Raw genomic sequence first — 16,652 nt, 5'->3', positions numbered from 1 at the left:
CAAATTTAAAGAAATCATTAATTCATAATATTTAATACCATTCTCTTATAATAGTTCAACGCTAGATAGAAACACTTTAAGCATATAACAAATGAAGCAAACTGATATATTAAAACACTTACGATGGGAAAGCGTAACTCCACACCCAAGTGTTTTTATACAAATAAAAAGTGTTTAATTAAATTAATTTTCCTATAATTCAATCCAAAAATACGTTTTGATTAGAAATGTAACAAAAAGAGATAGGGTATTAAGTGATTAGGATTATAGATAGGGCCGTGTGGTAATGTTTTTCCTCATCAACCAAAAGGTGAATATAAATATAAGAGATCAAGAGCTAGCGATGAGATGTGCTTGGAATTGTGGAAGAGGAAAGAAACGAGAGGCCTCAAATTAATCACTACCCGACCCCTTCACAATTCACTCTCTCTACTCTCTAGCCCTTGGTTTGTGCTCTCTTCATCTCTTGAGTTGTTTTTTGTTTTGTTTTCTTCTCTTTTGTGTCCCCTACACATACATATAACCCCTCCTTCTTACCTTATCCTATCCCTTACTTTCTTCTTCTTCTTCTTCTTTCTTCTTCTTCTTCTTCTTCTTCTTTCTTCTTTCTTCTCTCTCTTTCTTTATAATTCTTTTTTTTTTCTTCTTCTTCTTCTTCTTCTTCTTCTTCGTCTTCTTTATACAATAAACCTTCTTCTTCCATTCATTTTTCCAAGCTTTTTCCCCCAATTCCCTCAATTGGATTATTACCAATTTGCATTCCCTTATATTATTCCTAATTATGGCTCCCAAAGCTGGAAAAACCAAGCCCCATAAGCCTAAAGGAGACAAGAAAAAGAAAGAGGAGAAAGGTTATTATTGTCTCTTAAATTTTGTTTGCTATGTTTTTGTGTCTTTATGGCAAAGAAATTGGCGAGGAAAATGTTCAAATTTTTGGGTCTCTTAATTGGATTATATTATAATTCCAATGAATATAATAAATTAATTAATACTGATTACTGTCGTTGAAGAAGATATCAGTTGTGTTATATATTTGGTGTGGATGGATATGTTTTTAAGTTGGGCATTGTAATCTGAGCTATTCTATTGGGTGATGAGATTATATGGAAATCAAATATGTGGTTAATGTTTGAACTATATCTTCTTTTTGGATATACTTATATATCTATATATCTATATATGTTTTTTTTAACTTTTTAATTTTGTTTTTATTTTGGCAGTTTTGCCCACTGTTGTTGAACTAACCGTTGAAACTCCAGAAGACTCGCAAGTGACCCTTAAGGTAATTAAACATTCTCAAAATCTGTTCTTTCGCATTCTTTCTTTTTTCTTTTGGAACTTTTTAAATTTAATTTAGAATGTTTTCTAATTCCAATTTATATTAATTTAACAAAAGTTATCAATTGGTCAATTTTTTAATAAAATGGTTGTGTTTCTTTTCTTTTCTTTTTTTAAGGCTTTCATTTCTTCTCTCTTCAATTTTTTCGAATTTAAAAGTTGAAATTAGTCTTTGTTGTTAATAAGTTCTTTGTTTCTATTTTTTTTTTTAATTTAAAATGAAAAAGAAAAACATTAAGTCATTTTTAACTTATCTTTTTTTATTTTTCTAAAATGACTGCATTATTCAATAAATATTTTTTTTATGACTACATTATTTAAGAAATACTTTTTCTATCCAATTAATGTGATATAATAAATATGGTTATAGGAAATATATATATACCCTATCCCTTACCTTTTATATTCATTGCATGTCTTCCTCTAATCCTCTTCAGATTTCTAAACATTGTGATTAAAAGTCTGATAAATTTATAAATAATTTTTTTAAAGGTAAAACCAGGCAACTCGACAATAATTCACCTATACTTTTCGCAATTAGAGTGGAAGGTTATTTGAAAATTAAAGTAGGAAGACCAAAGTATTATGGACTAAAATACTAATTTAATCTCTTTAACTACATTTGGTTTTTTTCTTTTTTTTTTTATTTTTTATTTTGATCTATATACTTTCAAATTATTAAATGAGTTGTTATACTCTTAAATTTGATTTATTTTAACTTTCGAATTTTACAAAAAGTGACAATGATCAAAATAAACATTTCGAAAGTACACTAACCCAAATGAACAAAAGTTGTAAATATAGGAATCAAATTAAACTTTTCAAAAGTCTACGGAACAAAACGAACCAAATGTTAAAAGTAGAAGAGTGAAAGTAGTATTTGGAGCAATTATAATGGACATCAACTTTAGTAATAATAACCAAGTGCATACCAACATTTAAAATATACATATATAAATACAGTAAAATCTAACAGTGGTATGCTTTTATCGCTAATAGATTCTTATAACCTTTTAGTGGTAGACCATTATAACAATACGGTCTACCACACTCCTATTAATATCTAACAAACTTTGTTATATTTTTGCAATTTATTAAAAATATTGTTATATATATACTCCTTTTTTGGTATGGTAAATAAGATTGTGTATTAATTCAAGAAAAAAGATTGAGAAAAATACAAAATAAAAAGACACAAAGGGGCAGACATTGTCACCAAATAAAAAATAAATAAATAAATAAATAAATAAATAGATAGAGGGGGGACAGAGACCAATTGGTGGACTAAAATTTTGCTCATTCATTTACTTTCTAAAGTTATGCTTTTAAATTGCTTCCCTTAAAATGGTTATTTTTCTTCATAATCAAATATCTTTTTTAAAAAATATAGTACAAATATTTAAGAACATTGGAGTATCCAATTGGTCCAAAGTACCTACTCTTTTAATAGGGTTTGTTTATTGTTGAATTATATTTAATTTTGGAATACATGTCCATTTTAACTTATGTATTTACTATTCATTATCTACCTAATATTTTTTTCAAAAAAAAGTAATAGATGTAGTAAATATAAAGTTTATTATTTTGTGTTTCAAATCGAATATAACTCAATATTTGTACTTATCAAACTTTATATTAAATATTTGATTCAACGTGTGTATCAATGTTTTACTCATACAACCGCAAATAAAAAAAATCATTTTTATAAAAGATTAACAATTTAAATATTTACTCATTCAAATTTAGGGTAAATTACAAAAAACTACCTTTGAATTATAGTGATAGTTACAGTTATACTTTCAAATTCTCAATAGTAAAAATTAAACCACTCAAATTTTTAAGAGTGTTAAAGTTTGACTCTTAAACTTACTTTATCGTAGTAATTGTATAAATTTTGATAGGTTGTTTTTAAACTAACAAATTTAAGGGTATAATTGTAATTTAATTACCATTCCTAGTTTAATGATGATTTTAGAAACTTAGAGTTGCGTACATATTTATTTATTGTAGTATGAAAAATAAGTTTGACCTATTGGGATAGGGTTATAATGTGTTTAGTAGTTAAGTTAGATTCAAATTAGACTAAATAAAGTATTTAATGTATTATTGAGTTTGATGAATTTATGAGTAAAGTGGGAATATGAAGTATTTTATTTATTGAAGCTATGAATTAAAAAAAGAAAGAAAGAAAGAAAGAAAGAAACAAAGTATTTATCTATCTAATAAATGTGTAGGGAATATCGACGGACAGGATCTTGGATGTGAGGAAGCTGTTGGGAGTCCACGTGGAGACGTGTCATTTGACCAATTTCTCGTTGTCGCATGAGGTTTTTATTTATTTCCTTTCTGTACCTTTTCTTTTTCTTTTTCTTTTTCTTTTTTTTTTTCTCTCTCTCTCTCTCATTTAATACAAAACTCTAGGTGTGGGTCCCACTTTCCACATTAATATATTTCCTTTGCGCCGTTGAATGTGTTGACTTTTACTTTTAACGGTCATTCTTTAGTTTTGACCACAACTAACTCAGTTGCCAGCTGGGCCCTGTTTTTCCAACATGCCCACGTGGGTCAGTCTTAATGGTGTTACGTGTTCAGCTCTTTTTTCTTCTTCTTCTTCTTCTTTTGTTTCTTTTTTCTTTTTTGTAATAACGTAACGTTTTTTCCGTTTTCTTTTTTAGTTATGTGATTTTCGTTTTTCTTACTGTTAAATTCTTTTTTGAATAAACACATTTTTCGATTTTTTTAAAATAGGTTTGATAAATTACAACTATATATTTTTTTAAAAAAAAGAAATAATTTTAAAAATGATTTGATTTTCGAAACTTATTCTCCTAATTTAAAATGTCAAATAATTATTTAAAATAAATGTATAAATTTATCAAACATCTTTTTAATTTACACCGGTTTTAGGAATTCAAAAATTAAAAAGTTAAATTTTAAAAACTCATGACCAAACAAGTATATTATGGTAACGTGAAAACTAAAAATATATGATCCAAATACACTATTTTTCAAAAAATTGAAGGCTATGAGGTAATAGAAAGGGTTTCCTCTGTTTTTTTTTTTCTTCTTTAACATTGAAGTTAATAATAAAAATATTATATTTTGCTTTTCTTAAAGCAAATACTGTGTTAACGTTGGGTTGTGTTTGTTTTAACAAACTAATTTGATACTACCTACATAACTAAACTTAAAAAAGATAACATAATTATTAATGATAATTATTTATTATTTAAAAAAAAAACATTTTTTTAAATGCTTTAATTAACTTCCAAATTTATAGTTAACCCTAAATATTTTTCTAACTAACTGTTCCGAAGAAGAAAGACATAGACAAATTTTTTTAAAAAAATCAAATTAGAGAGATCAAAATAATGATTCAATTAAAAATGGGTTATGTCAATAGATAGCAACATATTAGACACACAATGAAGAGGTGAGTGACAATAAAATTCAAAGTCCATTAGCATAGATGGAAGAATTTTATGGAATTAACTTCCAACTCAAACAATATCTGGAGACTTCAATTAAATACTCTTTTAGTATTTTCTATATTTTTGTTTTTATTATTTTAAAATTGTCAGGTTCGAGGTTCGAAGCTAAAAGATTCGGTGGACATCATCTCTCTAAAACCCTGCCACCTAACGATCGTTCAAGGTAATCCCGACCGCACAATTTTAAAAGTAAAAGAATCCAACGTACTAATATTTTGTAGTAAAGGTTGTTATCATACATCTTGTTGCACCTCAACTTTCCTCCTTTCCTCCCAAATATTTTGGCAGAGGACTACACCGAAGAACTCGCCGTCGCACACATCCGGCGACTGCTTGATATCGTCGCTTGCACTACCTCATTCGGCGGTTCCTCCAATTCCCCCAAGTCACCGCCTAGAATCACTCCTAAAGACATTCCCTCCAAAGAATCTTGTTTAACCGATTATGAGGCTGCCCTACCCAGTCCCGAAATCGGAGACAAGAAGGTGGCCGCTGGCTCTGGCGGTGGAGCTCAGAATCTCAGACATGGACCTAAGGGTCTCAGAAACCTGGACGGCTCAAACGATGGTTCGGAGAAAGCTGATGGCTCTATTTCAATGTGCCTGCCGCCGCGGCTTGGCCAGTTTTATGAGTTCTTCTCCTTCTCTTACCTGACACCACCACTCCAATGTGAGTTAATCTATGTTACTTCTTGGTTCTGACATTGGTGGAAATAGAGCCAATGCTTCATAATTCTGTCTGTTTTTCTTTAAATTCTTGTTTCCTTTTCTGAAATTTTAATTCAATTCGTTTTCTTATTTCATTTTTTTTTTCATTTCGATATTTTAAGCTTTAATTGTTATAGTTGAGGTAACGAATCAATTACACCATCTGCTGTGTTTGAGAAGAACTCATAAGCTATTTGCGAGCCACACAATCTGAGATAGATACTTCATACTTGGCCATGTGAACTCATTCTGTTACTCGGTGAAATGTTTGATAGGTACAATAACTGAAGAGGGAAGCTTCGTTTAAGAGTTTTTTCCTCCTTTTAAGTTTTGTGTGTGTGAGTGGGAGGGTACATTAGGAAAATTTGTGGTTGGATGACAATTTGATTTACATCTTGTAGTTCATTTGATGAAAGTTATTATTTCAGAAATGTCAAATTTATGGTTATATTGTCTTCTTATTTAGTGTTTTCTTGCAGACATTCGGAGATCAAGTCGACCTTTCCTTGTGGATAAGACTGAAGATGATTTCTTTCAGATTGATGTGAGGATAGTCATTATATAGTAATCTTTTCCCTAGTACAAGTTCTTTTATTCATATATAGTGTGTATGATTGTAACTCAAGGTTCGAGTTTGCAATGGAAAACCGACAACAATTGTTGCTTCGAGAAAAGGGTTTTACCCTGCTGGGAAGCATCTTCTTCTTAATCATTCCTTGGTGGGACTGTTGCAGCAGATAAGTAGAGCATTTGATGCTGTAAGCATTTATCTGAAGCATACATGATCTTTTTTCTTGTCAGTTGATGGAAGGTTTCACTAATCGTTAAAATACAACCTTTTTGTAGGCATATAGAGCTCTTATGAAAGCTTTCACAGATCACAACAAAGTAAGTATATTTGAAATAGAGTGTTGGGAACTTGAAGGAGATAATATCATATTGACTCTGTTTCATTTCAGTTTGGAAACCTACCTTATGGTTTTAGGGCAAATACTTGGGTGGTTCCTCCTGTTGTTGCTGAAAACCCATCTGCTTTCCCCCAACTTCCTGTAGAAGATGAGAATTGGGGAGGAAATGGAGGAGGGCATGGAAGAGATGGCAAGCATAATCTCAGACAATGGGCAAAAGAGTTTGCAATTCTGGTTGCAATGCCTTGCAAAACTGCAGAGGAGAGGCAAATCCGTGATAGAAAAGCATTTCTGCTTCACAGTTTATTTGTCGACGTCTCAGTCTTTAAAGCTGTTGAAGTAATCAATCGGCTTATCGAGATTAATCAGTTTCCTGTGAATGATCCAAATGGTTTGGTGTCTCATGAGGAAGTTGTTGGAGATTTAATCATCAAGGTAACAAGAGATGTACAAGATGCAAGCATAAAATTGGACCGTAAAAATGATGGAAGTTTGGTTCTTGGAGTCTCAAGGGAGGATCTTTCTCGTAGAAATTTACTTAAAGGCATAACTGCTGATGAGAGTGCCACTGTACATGTAAGCAATATGGCTAACATAAATATTTGATAGGAGATGTTTTCAAATTCAAGTTATTTTGTTTGCTTATTTAACCTGTCAATGTAGGATACTTCCACATTAGGGGTTGTGGTCATTAGACATTGTGGCTATACAGCTATTGTGAAAGTTACAACAGAGGTGAATTGGGGGGGAATTCCTCAGGACATTGACATTGAAGATCAACCGGAAGGAGGAGAAAATGCTCTAAATGTTAATAGGTACTTTCACTCTTCTAAAATTTTCTAGTATTCCCTAAGGACCCATCTTTCTAGGAAAACGTTGTAGCGTAAGGCAGCAATCTTTGAATTATTGGTGTGGAGTTCTTTTTGATTACTTAGTTAACAGGTTTTTATAACTTGATTAATATTTGGATGATGTTAAATTTTAATTTAGCTTGAGAATGTTGCTGCACAAGTCAAACACGCCTCAAGCATCAAATACTTCCACCCGATTGCAGACCACAAATGTTGATCATTTACAATATTCAAGGACGATAGTTAGAAAAGTAATGGAAGAAAGTTTGTTAAGGTTGGAGGAAGAACCTGCCAAAAACTCTAGGTCCATTAGGTGGGAGCTAGGTGCATGTTGGGTACAACATTTGCAAAATCAGGCTTCAGGAAAAACTGAGCCTAAGAAAACAGAAGAAACCAAGTTAGAGCCAGTTGTAAAGGGTCTTGGAAAACAAGGTGGACTTTTAAAGGAGATTAAGAAAAAAACAGACGTTGGAACTAGTAAAGTAGAACCTGGGAAGGAAGTTGATCCCACTAACCCAAAGGAATTGGAGAAACAAGATGAGGATAAGGAACAGATGTGGAAAACGTTGCTTTCTGAATCTGCTTATTTGCGACTGAAAGAATCAGAAACCGGTCTTCACAAAAAGGTTCTTGTTCTTTTAATAAACTAATTCTTCTTAGTGTACTGATTCTAGGATATTTTGTATTGTTCACACTTTTTTCTCAATGGATAAACCTTTAGAAGATAATTTTTATGCTTTAACTTCTGTCTTAATATTTGTTTTGGGTTAATCCTGACAGTCACCAGAGGAGTTGATTGATATGGCTCATAATTATTATGCTGATATTGCCCTTCCAAAACTGGTTAGAATGTCAATAATCAGCTTTTTTCCCCTTTTTGTGGTTGTTATAATTTGTGCTCAAGAAGACTTATTTGTACAACCTCAAATGTAACAGGTTGCAGACTTTGGATCCCTTGAACTCTCACCTGTTGATGGAAGGACGTTGACAGATTTCATGCACACCCGGGGGTTGCAAATATGTTCATTGGGCCGTGTGGTAGTTGCCTCATTTTATTTTATGACGCCTTTCTTGCTGTTGCTATTCGAGACATTTATTTATTTTGTGGAAGATCCAAAATAAAAATAAATTTACTATTCTTCGTGAATGATGGGATTTGAAATGATATAGGTGGCTGGAATGCTTGTTTGTTATTTCTAAGCTTATTTTCCTTGTTTTGTTACAGGTTGAACTTGCAGATAAGCTTCCACATGTGCAATCTTTATGTATACACGAAATGATTGTTCGGGCTTATAAACACATATTGCAAGCAGTTATAGCTGCAGTCAATTTTTCTGACTTGGCCACATCAATAGCATCGTGTCTAAATGTGTTGTTGGGAACACCTTCAGTTGAAGATGAAACCGATTGGAAGGATGATTGTGATTTGAAATGGAAGTGGGTGAAAACATTCCTTCTTAAGAGATTTGGATGGCAATGGAAATATGACAGCTCTCAAGATCTCAGAAAATATGCTATCCTTCGAGGATTATGTCACAAGGTTTAAAAAGCAGAAGAGCTGCTCTTTTCTTTTCGAATAGTTCTTGGTATCATTTTTTTAACGCCAACATTTTGTCCATTAGGTTGGGTTAGAGCTTGTTCCCAGAGATTATAATATGGAAAGTGCTTCACCTTTCAAAAAATCAGATATTATTAGTATGGTCCCTGTATACAAGGTCAGTGTAGTCGAAGTTTCACATCATGAACTAAATGATTCAAATTTTGTGTTGGTTTGACAATGTTATTTCTTTTCTACAGCACGTTGCATGTTCGTCCGCAGATGGGCGTACATTGTTGGAATCTTCCAAAACTTCCTTGGATAAAGGGAAATTGGAGGATGCTGTTAATTATGGTACAAAGGTGAGGGATATATGTCTTTTTCTCTTCTTTTCTTCTTCTTTGTTTTCTCTCTCTCTCTCTATTACTTTAAGTTAATAAATTAACTTGGTAGAAACTTGTTGAATTTGAAGGCACTCTCGAAACTTGTCTCTGTTTGTGGTCCATATCATCGAATGACTGCTGGAGCATATAGTCTTCTGGCAGTAGTGCTTTATCATACAGGAGATTTTAATCAGGTACATCCTCTATCATACGGGATTTTTCTTACAAGCATTTAAAGACCAAGTACTTGACACTATATATCTTTACTTAGGCAACAATATATCAGCAAAAGGCTTTGGATATTAATGAGAGAGAACTTGGACTTGACCACCCTGATACAATGAAAAGTTACGGAGATCTAGCTGTTTTCTACTATCGACTTCAACACACAGAACTGGCATTGAAGTACGTTTCCACTTGCTACATTTAGCTAATATTGATTGAATGTTGGATGGATTAAATCTCTCATTGTTCAATGTGTAAAATGTCTCTTGGATTACAGGTATGTTAACCGAGCTTTGTACCTTTTGCATTTGACGTGTGGACCTTCTCATCCAAACACGGCAGCTACTTATATCAACGTAGCAATGATGGAAGAAGGTTTAGGAAATGTGCATGTTGCTTTAAGATACCTGCATGAGGCTTTAAAGTGCAACCAAAGACTTCTAGGGGCTGATCACATACAGGCAAATCTCTATGTCTATGTCTCTCTCGATCATAGACTTATGTATTTGTGTTCATAATTTCATTTAGTCATTATTTTGTTTCTACAGACTGCTGCAAGCTACCACGCGATAGCGATTGCTCTATCTTTAATGGAAGCATATTCGCTAAGTGTTCAGCATGAGCAAACCACGTTGCAAATACTACAGGCCAAACTTGGATCTGAGGATTTGCGTACTCAGGTTAGATGTAAAGTCTAAAATGCACCCATCTTTGTTACCTTTAAGCCATGAACTTAAGAGAGAAGTTAAGTGACGCAGGACGCAGCAGCATGGCTTGAGTACTTCGAATCAAAGGCCTTGGAGCAGCAGGAAGCTGCACGAAATGGCACCCCTAAGCCGGACGCTTCCATCTCCAGTAAAGGTCATTTAAGGTATGCGATCCACAGAATTAATTCTGATTGATTGACTCCTTCCCTTTTTACCTTAATATCTTTTCTTCTTCTTCTTCTACCTTTTTTCCTTAATAATAATAATAAATAAATAAAATACTGTTGACGCTTATTATTGATGCAATCCCCAAATAAAGTGGAGGTTTTTTTAGATTTTCTTTATATTATTTTGTAGTTGTAATAAAATTATAAAAATATTTGGTATTTTCATACTTATTTTGAAAATTTGTGAAAGCCTTTTTTTTTTAAATTGTGATTTTGTTTTGATTCCTATTAGGTTGACAACTGACATCCAACTTCTTTTGTCCCATTGCTTTGAAAAAATATATGTAATCAGTGTTTCCTTTCTTTGGTTAGTGTGTCAGACCTCTTGGATTATATAGCCCCAGATGCAGATTTAAAAGCCAGAGATGCTCAGAGGAAGGCTCGTGCCAAGGTTCCCATCATCCTTTTACTTCTTGTCTTTCTTAGTTTCACTATTTTTTCTATGAACCCTAAAGCTTACTCGAGAAACTCATGTGGAAATCTTTATTTGATCTTCACAAAATTTGATCTCATGATCTAAACTATATCTACTTAAGAGGATTGGCACCACTGGCTACATTTCCCAAAACATTAAACTAAAAGGAAATTACAAAATCCACTTCGACACCCTACATCATTTTCTTATTGCTGAAATATTCTCTCCCTTTCCTTTCTGAACAGATCAAAGGAAAATCAGGTCAGTACACAGAAACAGGTGCTGAAGAATTCCAAAAGGATGAAGATTTGTCGCCAAATTACTCTGCCATCGAGAGTCCAAGTGATAAAGAAAACAAATCTCAAGAAGCCCCATTGGAGGAACAAGTAATTGAAAAATCTGACACTGTTCTGTTTGATGTTACAAAGCTTAATAAAAATATTGACCAAGTGCAAGACGAGGCCTCAGATGGTGGCTGGCAAGAGGCAGTTCCAAAAGGTCGTTCTGTATTAGGTCGCAAGTCTTCAGGTTCAAAGAGGCCAAGCTTGGCAAAATTGAATACTAATTTCATAAACGCATCTCAATCATCAAGATACAGGGGAAAGCCTAATAGCTTTGTATCACCTAGAACCAACTCAAGTGAATCTACAGCTTCAGTTGGTTCATCCGTTCCCATTCCACATAAACTGACTAAGAGTGGAAGCTTCAGTACTAAGCCTACTAGTAACCCATTCAGTCCAGGCAGTATTGAAAAACCATCTGACCCCCCCAAATCAGCTCCATCTTCTCCTGCCTTAACTGATCAAGTAGCAAAATCTCCATCTAAATCTGCTTCAGGAAGTGTTCAGGTAGCTGGAAAACTTTTATCATACAAAGAAGTTGCATTGGCTCCACCAGGAACTATTGTAAAGACAGCAACAGAGCAGCTGGCAAAAGGCCCTACTCTTGTTGAAGTGAGTTCGCAGGAAATCCAGGAGAAAGTTACAACTGAACTCACTGTTGGTGAAGTAGCCACTATAAAAGATGAAGAGGATGTGAAAGCTGAAAGAATTGGTGTTGAAAAAAAAGGTGAAGGCCTTGACAATGAGATTATAGAAGCAGACAAACAGGAATCTATATCTCACCAACTCCAGGAGGAGGATGCGAAGTGTTCTTCTGTGGAAAATCGAACGGCGGGAGATGATGAATTACAAGTGATTAAAGAGCCTAGTGATGAAATAGAAGTTGAAAGCTCCAAGGCTTCAATACAAATAGAAGCAGGTATTTCTGTTTCCCCAGAAAGTGATTGTACTTCAGGTGAAGAAAATTCATCTGTTTCAAAAGAGAATGCAAATGAAAATGATTTACCAGTTGATAGTGTTGATGTTAAGCCAACACCAACTGAAGTAGAAAAGAAAGATGAAGTAGAAGGTGGGAAGGAGACAACTAAGAAACTTTCTGCTACTGCACCTCCTTTCAATCCATCTACAATTCCTGTCTTTGGATCGGTTTCAGGTCCAGGATTTAAAGATCATGGAGGCATTTTACCTCCACCTATTAATATTCCTCCAATGCTTACCGTTAATCCAGTTCGCAGATCACCACATCAGTCAGCAACAGCCAGGGTCCCCTATGGTCCACGGTTATCCGGAGGCTACAATAGATCTGGTAATCGGATCCCACGCAATAAACAAACTTCACAAAATAGTGATCACAGTGCAGATGGGACTCTCTTCAATGCTTCTAGAATTATGAATCCCCTTGCAGCTGAGTTTGTACCTGGTCACCCTTGGGTTCCAAATGGCTATCCAGTATCTCCAAATGCGTATTTGGCTTCCCCAAATGGTTACCCGTTTCCCCCTAATGGTATTCTGCTGTCCCCAACTGGTTATCCAGCACCGGTTAACGGTATTCCAGTGACTCAAAATGGAAGTCCCGTAGATGCATCACCACCAGGTTTAGATGTCGATTCTGAAACAAAAATTGAGACTGAAGATGAAACAAACAATGACATAATTAATTCTTCAACTGATATTGAATGTGAGAATAAAAAAGAAATGGAGCCAAAGCCTGATGTTAAATCTGTAGAAACCGAGCACTCGCATTCTAACGTTCAAGAAAAGCTCCATGACTCTGCTCCAGTGGCTGCCAGTGATTCTGTTGCAACGAAAGAAGTTTCCCAAGACACGGTTGAGGAGAAAAAATACAACAAGCGCTGGGGAGATTCTAGTGACAATGAAGCTGAGATTGTTGAGGTTTCTAATTGAAGGAGAATCGCCAGTTTTGTATTTATCTCGGATAATTTTGTTTCACAAATCTTCCCAACGTTGCTTTTGCTGTAGTACAAGCAGCTGCAATCGAGGCTATGTGAATACACGTGCAGTTTAGGTACGTAGCAGAAGTCTTCCTAATTTGAGTGTCATGAATTGCTTAATATGTTAATGAATCATACCACAAGCAAGGGAGGATTTCATTAGCATTCTTGTTTGTTTATCTCAGTTTCTTATCTGTAAATTCTTCTCAACTCCGGCCATAATTTCAACCAAAACTGGAAACGTTGCTTGGATGATTTATACAAACCAATATCTCCATGGAAGACTGCCTGCTGTGATGAATATTCATGTTCTGTGGGCAACTTCTATCGGACTGATCCATCAAGATTGTCTTAAGAAATCTGGTTTTATGACCTTTTCTATTTACGAGCGACATGACATGTTCGAATGCGTTTGGAGTTTGGAGTTAAAGTATTCTTTTTTAAAGACTTGCAATTTTCGAACCTTCAATTTCTTTGACTCCGTGAACACGAGTTTGTAAAATAAGCTAATTTGAGTCTTACTGGAAAGCAATTGGAAGATATGAACTAATTACTTTTATTTTTATTGTGTAATAAGTGATTTGTATTTCCTATGGAATGAGATGTTAGTCCCTACATTCTTGAGAGCAAAAGAATTCCTTTCAAGCAAATGTTATGGGACATTTAATTCCTGCACTCTTAAGATGAACTACAGCTGCTGTTTCATTTTACACCATGCCAACATATTCAGAGACAATTGATGAGCGTGACCCAGAAACTCGCTCTCGACCTACTTGGCAGTAATAAGGAATCCCTAAGAGCTGCAAGTGGGTGAACTCCGTCGAAAATCAATAATATAGATTGTTGCTGCACTATGCATCAGAGCTGCCAGAACAACAAACACGTGAAAAAGCTGGTGGCTGTGTCCTGCAATGTCGAATGCACCGGGCTTCCATCGTTCTGGTATCCGACTAACATACAACCCAGCTCCTGCAGCATATAGAACCGTCATGACAAACTCATAGGAGAAGGCAAGATAAATACCCTGATGACCCCAGTAGAGAGTAACAGCGTGTGCAGTGGGGATTATTCCCGAGAACCCCATAGTGAGAAATAATGAAGCTCTGAAGGCACGGAAACGAGGGGCCGAGAGAGCAGGTGCAAGAAGAGTAACAACGGCAGCAACACCAAGCACCGATATTGAAGAAAGATAGAACAACCGAGTATAAAAGTTGCAAAGAAAGACATAATAAATAGGAGCGAAGAAAGATCCAACTATCATCCAAGAAATGCCTGCATAATCCAAGCGCCAGAAGAAAAGGTTGTAGCGTCTGGAATGGCAAGCGAGAAGGTGGGAGAGGCTGCTACAAACCAAGCAACCCATGGCACTAACTAAGAAAACGAACCATGGCCATCTTGGCAAAGCCGTTGTTGTATCAGCTCTATCTACTAAGAAAATTGACGACTTTGGGACGTGTCTTGTTTCCTACAAATATAAACAAACAAAATCATCAAACTTTATAGTCCTCTACTCCCAATCTCTCTCCAAATCCAAACTACCATCTACATTATCACTCATCGTACATCATTTGCAACATAAATGTTGATTTACTTAAAAACATTGGTTGATGGGATTGAAAATATGTTGAAGACTCAACAAGTTGAAGCTTTGATAGTAATATTGAATCATCGATTACTCGAAAGATTAAACTGATGGATGAAAGTAAATTTAATACTTTAACATCTATGTCATTATCACTTAACCACTTAAAAAAAATAAAAAAAAAATAAAAAAAAAAAAAAAAAAAGATTGTTACTTTTTTTGAAAGCATACGACGAAGCATTCTAGTTTGGGTTGAGAATCTGGTTTTGATTTAAAAATGAAAGAAACAATTCTAGCAAATCATGACGTGAAAATAGAAATCTGCAATTAAAAATTTCAACTTCCAGTCAAGCCAAAACGTGTGGACTTCCTTTAAGTTGCTGAAGAATGAATTATTCCTTCTTGGTGACTCTCCCCAACCCAATTTACATAAAATATAATCTCTACACAGCTCATTTCGAGCTTGCATATTTCATTAACATGTGGAATCTAATATGGGTTTACTTCCAAAATTTCAAAATTCTTAGCCACTGACAACCATGCCTTCGTTCCAACACTCTCCCGTTCCAAGTCTATTCTCCTTTTCCTTTCAGTTACTATCCTTTCTTTCTTTTTTGTGTATTTTAATTGCACAAACCACAGACCATCAAAATAAATTAATAAATAAAGTCTAGAGAACAAATAAAAATTCATCATCACAATCCGTCCCATCAAACATCAAATCCAAACGTCTACTAAAATCGTCAACAAAAGAGAAAGAAAAAGGAATGGGAAAAGATAACGATAATCTAAAGAACAAGAGAAAAGCTTACCGGAATAAAGCTATCAGAGCCGTTGACGTCCTTTTCCATACCCATTGTCGTCCAAAACGGCACCGTAACTGTACCTCTGGTCCATAAACCAACAACAACCAATTGCAAATCAGGTATGAATTACTCATCCTTATCAATATCAATTCAACTCGATCCTTAAAATTTGCTGATAATGAAGGTGAAAGAATAAAAAATCCTCAGGAGATTAGCTTCTTGTACCTTGAGAAATTGGCGAGGAGAAAATCTCCGAGCTCCGTCCCTTCCATTAGCGTCAACACAACCATTGCCCCAAATATAAGAAACCCTATCAAATGGCTGCTCAAAATTAGACGCGAAACAATCAGCACCACAATCTAGAAAAGATGAAAGAAGAAATTAAAAAGAAAACGGGAGTGAAGGGGAGGGCATTTACGTCCAGATGTTCAGAGTTTCATTGTGCCATGAAAATACACTGTAGAGCGCATCTTTCACCGGCCATTCGCACCGGTAATAGTCCAAGATAAACTCGTTGTCTTTAAGATACTCCGGCAAGTCCTTGAACTTCACCAATCGCCTTTGCAACGACCTCGTTTCGTTCTTCCTCTTCTCGTGATAATTAACCTCCGCATCCCTCCGATCGTCGCATTTGCGATGGATGGTCATGATTCACAACCGTTAGATTCAACTTCCAGCTATTAAAGTTTCACGCAAAGTATTCTCGCCGGATCTGCGTTCTCCGGCAGACGACGACGAGAAGAAATGGTCTGAAAAACGTCCCGATTGTTGCTTCGTATTTATAGTGAATACTAACGACTTGGTTTAACCAACTAATTTCCCTTTTTTCTTTTATTATTATTTTTCGGATATACGAAAAATGTATATTAATGCTATGTGTAGACGTTACTACTTTTGGTATCATTTAAATACTATCTTCCTCGTCTCTCTATATTTCAAATATTCCTTTTACTTATTGTATTTTTTAAATCTTTATTCTCCCCTTTTAAACTATTAATTTCGATTTAAATGTAGGAACCATAGTTGAAATATTAATATAAAAAAAAAAATAAATAAATAAACATTCTAAGCAAATATTTGATGAGATGTAATGAGATGAATGAATTCTATAATTTCATTTTTATTTTTTTTTTTATTTACTCACTATCTCATATACTTCTTTCATTTCAATTTCAAATAATT

At 34.5% G+C, this 16,652-nt stretch overlaps 2 protein-coding genes across 3 annotated transcripts; one reads left to right on the top strand and one right to left on the bottom strand.

Moving 5' to 3' along the window:
- The first annotated feature begins 362 nt into the window (after nt 1-362).
- On the top strand, nt 363-13,641 carry LOC103487327 (protein REDUCED CHLOROPLAST COVERAGE 2). 2 transcript variants are annotated; one of them, XR_007819055.1, is made up of 24 exons: nt 538-851; nt 1,221-1,282; nt 3,573-3,665; nt 4,920-4,992; nt 5,118-5,498; nt 6,016-6,080; nt 6,163-6,294; nt 6,383-6,424; nt 6,496-7,020; nt 7,108-7,259; nt 7,435-7,921; nt 8,076-8,138; nt 8,232-8,333; nt 8,521-8,835; nt 8,918-9,010; nt 9,093-9,194; nt 9,305-9,409; nt 9,487-9,620; nt 9,718-9,901; nt 9,989-10,120; nt 10,199-10,311; nt 10,687-10,765; nt 11,035-13,156; nt 13,268-13,641. XR_007819055.1 is itself a non-coding variant. In XM_051081542.1 (23 exons), the coding sequence occupies exons 1-23, from the start codon at nt 782-784 to the stop codon at nt 13,033-13,035; spliced, it is 5,505 nt and encodes a 1,834-aa protein (XP_050937499.1). In that variant the 5' UTR covers nt 363-781; the 3' UTR covers nt 13,036-13,641. The 2 variants fall into 2 exon arrangements, 1 of the variants encoding a protein (XP_050937499.1); XM_051081542.1 differs by having other exon boundaries at nt 363-851; nt 11,035-13,641.
- On the bottom strand, nt 13,615-16,394 carry LOC103487328 (heptahelical transmembrane protein 2). The gene is made up of 4 exons (XM_008445604.3): nt 15,889-16,394; nt 15,696-15,791; nt 15,477-15,552; nt 13,615-14,547 (listed from the first exon to the last, which is right to left on the bottom strand). Exons 1-4 carry the CDS (start codon nt 16,116-16,118, stop codon nt 13,876-13,878), a joined length of 1,074 nt encoding a protein of 357 aa, XP_008443826.1. The 5' UTR covers nt 16,119-16,394; the 3' UTR covers nt 13,615-13,875.
- Nucleotides 16,395-16,652: the final 258 nt, after the last annotated feature.

This window comes from Cucumis melo, chromosome 2 (assembly GCF_025177605.1).
Source record: "Cucumis melo cultivar AY chromosome 2, USDA_Cmelo_AY_1.0, whole genome shotgun sequence".
Classification (NCBI taxonomy): Eukaryota; Viridiplantae; Streptophyta; class Magnoliopsida; order Cucurbitales; family Cucurbitaceae; genus Cucumis; species Cucumis melo.
This window is presented reverse-complemented; position numbering and strand designations above follow the sequence as displayed.

Excerpts from the sequence above, each read along its gene's own strand:
- LOC103487327 (XM_051081542.1), top strand. The coding sequence starts at position 782 with ATGGCTCCCAAAGCTGGAAAAACCAAGCCCCATAAGCCTAAAGGAGAC. Across the intron at positions 6,425-6,495 it reads CTTTCACAGATCACAACAAA|TTTGGAAACCTACCTTATGG; the intron begins GTAAGTATATTT and ends GTTTCATTTCAG. Across the intron at positions 9,410-9,486 it reads ATACAGGAGATTTTAATCAG|GCAACAATATATCAGCAAAA; the intron begins GTACATCCTCTA and ends ATCTTTACTTAG.
- LOC103487328 (XM_008445604.3), bottom strand. The coding sequence starts at position 16,118 with ATGACCATCCATCGCAAATGCGACGATCGGAGGGATGCGGAGGTTAAT. Across the intron at positions 15,553-15,695 it reads CTCCTCGCCAATTTCTCAAG|AGGTACAGTTACGGTGCCGT; the intron begins GTACAAGAAGCT and ends TTTATGGACCAG. Across the intron at positions 14,548-15,476 it reads GCTCTGATAGCTTTATTCCG|GAAACAAGACACGTCCCAAA; the intron begins GTAAGCTTTTCT and ends TTATATTTGTAG.